Source organism: Macrobrachium nipponense, chromosome 10, assembly GCF_015104395.2.
Source record: "Macrobrachium nipponense isolate FS-2020 chromosome 10, ASM1510439v2, whole genome shotgun sequence".
Classification (NCBI taxonomy): domain Eukaryota; kingdom Metazoa; phylum Arthropoda; class Malacostraca; order Decapoda; family Palaemonidae; genus Macrobrachium; species Macrobrachium nipponense.
This window is the reverse complement of record NC_087204.1, coordinates 58,602,556-58,610,055: the sequence shown is the minus strand read 5'-3', so window position 1 is coordinate 58,610,055 and position 7,500 is coordinate 58,602,556. Positions and strand designations below refer to the sequence as shown.

The 7,500-nt window shown below is 38.9% G+C and overlaps 1 protein-coding gene across 1 annotated transcript in view; it reads right to left on the bottom strand.

The window, feature by feature from the left end:
• Positions 1-6,004: 6,004 nt before the first annotated feature.
• The window catches only part of LOC135223635 (transcription factor Sox-14-like), a 1,779-nt gene continuing 283 nt past the window's right edge, over positions 6,005-7,500 (bottom strand). The window contains exon 1 of the mRNA XM_064262264.1: positions 6,005-7,500. This exon is cut by the window's right edge and continues 283 nt beyond it. Coding sequence (XP_064118334.1) covers positions 6,879-7,500 — 622 coding nt within the window. The 3' untranslated portion in view covers positions 6,005-6,878.

The following is a 7,500-nucleotide window of genomic DNA, read 5'->3' as shown; positions in this document are numbered from 1 at the left end:
GGCTGAGGTTAAAATTCCAAGGGGCCGTGGCTCATACAACATTATACAGAAACCACCGAAAGATATATCTATTTCCGGTGGCCTCTATCATGCAGAAAAATCGATTGCGCCGAAGAGATTTCGGCGCATTTTTTGCTTGTTTATCCTTAGATTTTCATGACAGAGGCTGTGCGTACTATCTTAACCTCTGGGATTTGATGCTCCTCAAGATCAGCAAGACCTCTCGGGGGCGTCCACCTTCCGGCTGGCGCCTCCCGCCCCCCGCCCGCCTCCCGCCTCCTTCCTCAGTTCTTGGCAGTCTTGGCAGATTGTAATTTTGGTTCGATCGCAAATAATGATTCAATATCAAAACTGCATAAAAGAAATCATTAATTTTTATGTAGTTTTGATACAGAATCATTCTTTACGATCATTTTTGGTTCTTTTATTCGTAAACCACTTGCACCGCGTACGTACGGAGCGCTCTCATTCTTAAAGCATTGCAGTTTAGATTATTTTTAACATGATAGATAACGTACATTTTCAGTAAGACCTATTATTAGTATTATTAGTGTTCAGGAGCGCAAGATTCAAAATTAATTACGTTTATAACCTTAATATCCATTGATATGATTCAGTGTTCCATGACTATAAAATGAATGATTTTAGGTATTGCTAGGGATAACCCGAGGTTCTAAAAGTCGAAATACATATTTTGTATACCATCTTACAAAACTCTGCTGAAGGGCCAAGTCCTCGGAAAACTCATTTGTGTTACTTCTCCACATTTGCTTATCCAGTGTTTTAGCTTCCTCGGTTTGTCGGCTGTCCTGCTTCTGTCCTTGGACCTGATCAAAAGGGAGAAGTCTGTCAACGCTATCACGTCTTCTCTTTTAACCAGACTTCATTTGTTTCGTGTGCCTATATATACGTTTGTTTGCATGTGGCAAAATATGCAGACGAATTCATTTGTTAGTAGTTGTTTGGCATGGATCTCAGTCTTGTTATAATCTCTCTAGAAATCTGCAGCTTCTAAGGAGGAGGACATCTTTAAACCATCCGACAGTCCAATAGGTATTCCAGGGAATAGAATCGGCCCTGTTTCTCTATCGACTATCATTCACATGATTCCATTGTCCCTTTTGTATTTCCATCTATTTCCCTTCATCTCTACCGCATTTCTCTCTCTCTCTCTCTCTCTCTTTATCGGAGGCATCTTTTCCACCGACTTCCCCTTACCACGAACCCTAATTCCTATTATTCACACTCTTGACTTTTTATCAATATTTTGGCTCTGGCGGTTAACGGAAGATATCTGAGAGAGAGAGAGAGAGAGAGAGAGAGAGAGAGAGAGAGAGAGTTACCCCACTCTAGTAGCTATTCCGAGTCCCATGCACCTTATTGTCCCTTTATGTACCCAGTCTTAGACATGTCTCTCTCTCTCTCTCTCTCTCTCTCTCTCTCTTCTATAATTCCGACGCTGCGAAAGCCAACAAATGAAAGGGGGACATTCTTCAGGGAAAGATAATCAAATGAATGAATGATAATTTCATAATTTGATAAAAAGGGGAATTAAGTGTAGGGGAAAGTGTGTTTTCGAGAATGAGGCAGGAAAGACGAGATGACACAAGGGAAAGAAAATCTTGCGTATTAGTCAACCGGAGTTTGAATGGGAAGAAATAAGAGCAGCTAAGGATGGGAACAGACGAGGGAGGAGAAATTGCATCACTTTTTGTACGAGATTCAATGAGGATAAACGGTTTCGTGAAGCTATATTTGTCATTACAAATGTCTGTCTGTAGAAGTATGCAACGATAAATCTACCTTTAAGAAACTGATTCTGCTCATTCCATCTGAAAAAAGATGGAAGTTCTCATCCCTCATCCCCATACACACACACCACACACACACACACACACACACACACACACATATATATTATATATATATATATATATATATATATATATATATATCTATATATATATATATATATATATATATATATATATCTATATATATATATATTATAGATATATATATATATATATATATGTGTGTGTGTGTGTGTGTGTGTCAGACGTAATACCGGGAGACATAACTACTGAATATATATATATATATATATATATATATATATATATATGATATATATATATATACATATATATATATATATACATATATATATATATATATATATATATGTATATATATATATAGTGTATATATATTATATATATATATATATCATATATATATATATATATAAATATATATCAGTGATTATGTCTCCCGGTATTCCGGGAGACATTATTACTGAATATATATATATATATATATATATATATATATATATATATATATATATATATATATATATATATATATATTCAGTAATTATGTCTCCCGGTATTACGTCTGACATTGGATATATTCCACATGTTATAGGTACCTATATATATATATATATATATATATATATATATATATATATATATATATATATATATATACCTTTTATTTGGAGATAGAGAGCAATCATTACAAAGATCGGAGATGATCAAATGAAAAAGAATAGAAAGGGAGAGTCATGTCCTATTTCCATCAGCTGTTGTATGAGTTGTATTGCTCTAATAACTAAGCATGCTATTCCTCTTGGTCGTGCGATGTACGTTGAATTCCTCTCTTGTCCAGCCGTGAAGAACAGCATCTGATTATTCCATTACCATTCTAAAATCTGTATTGTTACGACAACGTAAGCTGGGACAAAAACGACGTTAACAATGCACTGCTTCTGCATACTTTTGGGGCTTCATTTCTAGATAGAACGGAAACGGTGAAACAAAGCCCAGTTGTGGTTCTAGGTTCACGCCTTATTTTCTGAATGATATCGCTTGCATGATATTCATCTGTTCGTTGCTCAGTTTTGACGCTGTGAGCTGAATCCACTGATGAGACAGATACATAATAATAGGTTGATGGATAGACACATGTTAAGAGAATTAGAGAGAGAGAGAGAGAGGACGGTGGTCGGAGCGCCTTTAATGTGTTAAAGAGGCTAGGAAGAAGTGTGAATACATTGAAGTTTGAAAAATTGTAAAAATGGTTTTGATTCAGTGAAGTGACCTTTCACAAATTATCCTTTAAAAATATCTAGCATTTTTAAGACCATTTATTTCACTTGCAAAATGTTTATGTAGAAATAGACAATCTTATACTTCCAGAAATAACAGCGATCATTCCCAGTTAACGCACCTTGATAACAGTATCATACCCAAATTACTATTTACAATGCTTTGAAACCAGTATTATTTTTACGATTATTTAACTAGTTTGCGATATCAAGAAAGTAGATAACAAGTTCAAAGTCATTTGTGGAAACGAGTCGCTCGAAATTCTTATCCAAAGTATCATTTTATAGTTAGCAAAGTTTCCTCATTGAAATTACCGAAAGAGGCGCTCTGTAGCGGAGACTCGCTCCGCACTTCAAGAATTTCTCTCCGGTCAGATATCATTAGACAAGGTATGAGCAAGTAAATAATCATGACAGTTCCCTTTTCAAAACTGAGTTTCCATTTCATCATTCTAGAACAATGATGATTCCCTGGTTAGAGGTCCAAACGCGATGATGAACAGGTCCTTTTTCCCGAGCGAGCGCCCAAAGCGGCATTCAGTATAGTTCATTTAAAACATGGCTTACCTTTGATACAAGGAATATGCCCTAACTTGCACGTCACTGGCAAAATTTATTCTTAACTATTTCAACATTAGGCATGTTTCGATTTATTAATACATATATATATATATATATATATATATATATATATATATATATTATATATATATATATATATATATATACATATATATATATATATATGTATATATATATATATATATATATATATATATATATATATATATATATATCTATATGTATATAATATATATATATATATATATATATATATACAGATGTAATATATATATATGTACAGATATAACTATGACCGTAACACAGTACCCTTCCTTTTTGAGTAATATAAGGGCCACTCATCGGTCAAGACAATCAAATATCCTAAAGACAAGAAGAGCTGTAATTATGAACATACTTCAGAAATAAAAACTAAAATGTAGAATGCAAATCAAATTATTTAAAGCAGAAAAAGAAATCAAATGAAATAAACCGCTTCAAGACACGTGGGGGAAATGATTTGGAGGTGCACAGATAAAATCATATCGAAACAAGTGATAAAAGTGAGGGGGGCGGGGGGGCGGGAGGGGACTTGAAACCGTTACCTAACCGAGTCGCGACCCGATATAAGATAATGATCTGAATTTGCATTTGGATTAGGTGGCAGATATGCTATAGCTATTCACTGTGCGAAAGAAATCTCGGATAAACACTAAGCGTTGATTTGAGCGACAAAACTCGCGGAAGAAAATAATAACTGGTAATGTCGGAACGGAATCGTCCGTTGATTACAAAGACTATGAGAACAATTGATTTAATAGCCTCTGCCGAAAAGAAATGATAAATATCAGGGAAAAGGAAGGGTAAGTGTTGCAAAGAGAGAGCGGTGATTTGTAGAAGTAAATCAATTGCTACATCATTAGAATGACGGTGGAATCCACTTCTGACCGCCTTAATGGCATTTGATCTGAGTCTGAGGAAAATATAGGTATATAGGTTTTCCAGAATGTTTAAAAAGTAAACAAAAATTTTAGCGAAAATACAAAACTATTGGAGATCTATGGAACTGACCGCGATCAGATGATGACATAAGAAAGTTGCGAAAAAACCATCGCTGATGAAATGAGAGACGGCAGATGAGGTCGCAATGAAATAAAACAAGACGAAAATCAGCGGAGAAAGTTCAGGAGCGGTTGGTATCGGCATGGTTCGTTGATGGGGATGAGGGTGTGGGTGATATGGAGGAGGGGGAGGAGGCCGAGAGGAATAGGGGAAATTATAGTACTGAGATTATAGAGGGATTAGGGAGTATTATATCGACCATTCCACACCGCAGCGTAACAGAAAGTGTCTAATATCGATCAGGTCCATTACACTTACCGTCCCGGTATTACTCGCTCTTACATTTTTCATATGGAAAACGCGTCGATTGATTAATTCATAGAGGGAGAGGGAGACAGAGAGAGAGAGAGAGAGAGAGGGGTGAAAGGGATAGGGAGGAGGGACAGAACAGAAGGTAGGATGGAGATAGCGATGGAACGGAAAGCGAGAAGGGAAAATAGATTCAGTAGACTGATAGAATTCAATAGGAAATTGAAGTATTAAGGTGTACAATCAAAATAATATATTTCCCTGATAATCGGTATATATCATTCTTGTTTAGCCTGACCACTTCGCCAATATCGTGCAACAGACAGCAACCAGCAAACAATTCATTTGATCTTTTATGGCAATATCCTTTCTATGCAGTCAATTGCCCATAGCTTCAACTCAATTTGCTTTATTTCACAAGCTACATTATAAACATGACGTTAGAGAGAGAGAGAGAGAGAGAGAGAGAGAGAGAGAGAGAGAGAGAGAGAGAGAGAGAGAGAGACTGAGAGAGAGAGAGAGAGAGAGAGAGAGAGAGAGAGAGAGAGAGAGAGAGAGAGATTTTTGTTCATCGGCATCAGGAAAGGCAACATTTTTATATTCTGCCGCTGGTATTGTAATGAGTCATTTTCATTTTTCATGTGATTTTTCTTAGTTATGTTGTTGGAGGGCAAGATCTTAATCTTTGGTTTGCTTTGACTTTAGTTTTATTGAATTTGTTTTATCATGGTCATAAGTCAGTCTTAACTTACTTTAGACTAAAAGTTATCATAACAATAATGTTCCTTTGTAAACTATTTTTTCAATGATTAGATATTAATCTGTTCAGGTACTCTTAGTAAATATAGTATGCAAATTTAACTTTCTTGCAAGATTTGAATGATTGAGTTTTACTTCTTTTTAAAATGCTAATATTCATCGTAGGATTGGCCAATGAAAGAGGTAAAAAATGTCATATCGATTATTATTAATAACATCAGCGTTTTGTTATGTACATGGTACAAAAAAGTACGTTTTACACATATATAATTCAACATTAAAACAACAAAGTTAAATATACTCCACTGATGAGCTTCGAAAAAAAAGACTAGTCTATACGCACTTGTACACTTGTTAATTTATTAAACATAAAAAGTCTAGGAGCAATGTAAGTCTTCCTGTTCTCTTTATAGGCTCACTTTTATTCTTAGCCAGTGTTAATTATATAAAAAGAGAATCAGTTCAGCCAACGGAAACTCTCAGAAGATTACTTACATTGCAACAAGACACGGTTTCACATCGCCCCTACTCGGTCAATATACACACACAAAACATCATTGGGCTCAGCAGGGAGGATTGCAAGTCGCGCCTCAACAGCAACAGCAGGAGCAGGATGCCGATGCCGCCGTCACCGCCACCGCCGCCGCCGCCGCCGCCGCCGCCGCCGCTTCCGAACTCTGCCTTCATCGGGGGCGGCTCGAGGGACAGGATGTACCCATGGCACCGCCGTAGACAATTTCTTGAAGCGTCAAGAAAATCTGGCGGCCCCTGGCAGGCAGGTCCCTCATGGAACTGAGCGTTCGTGTATAAGTTGTCCTCGCTTAAGGATACTTGCTGTGGCACTCTGAGGCAGCCTTCTACTGACTGCGGGTTTATTTCATCGTTATCATGACTGACACAGTTGTGGCACAGGAATGGACACTTAACACATCGTTAACGAAGTTCGGAACAGGAGGGAAAGTGGTTTACACGTCACTATGTACTATGTACACTATATTACAGTCTGACCGCCCCTTGACCTCGGCACCAAGTCGGGCTGCTTCGTCACCGGACGTGACACTCACAGGTCATCTCAGAAGATGACCGACACAGGCCGGCGAAGTTGGTCGACGGCGGGAGGGTAGCCTGGGTAGAGTTGAGCCTGATGCGCTGCTGCCTGCTGCTGCTGCTGCCCAGTCGTCAGTCCCGCTGACATTCCCGACAAGAGAGAGGACGCCGACTTGGAATAAAGGGAGGAGTATAACGCCGATACCGTTGACATCCCGCTCATGGAGGCGGCGGCCGAGACGCTGGCTGCAGCCGCGGCCGCAGAGTCTGAACAGGGAAGGGAAGTCATGGGCTTGTAGTGGTCTTGTGCTGCCGCCAGTTTGCTGAAATGCTGAGGGTCGAATCCGGGATAGAAGTGAGGCGGGAGGGTGGCGGCAGCTGGGAAGAGACGCGACTTCTCCCCGGCGACGTCCAGCGGCGAGGGCACGGCGGGAGTCGAGTAGTAAGTCTGGTGCAGCGGTCCAAGAGGGTCGAGCGCTGACGTTGCCAGGTAGGGCAGCGGGAAGCTGTAGCCGTTTTTCTGGAGGGTTTTGGGCTTCCTGCGAGGTCGGTACTTGTAGTCAGGATGCTCCTTCATGTGTTGAGCCCTCAGCCTCTTGGCCTCATCGATGAACGGTCTCTTCTCGGCCTCCGTCAGCAGCTTCCAC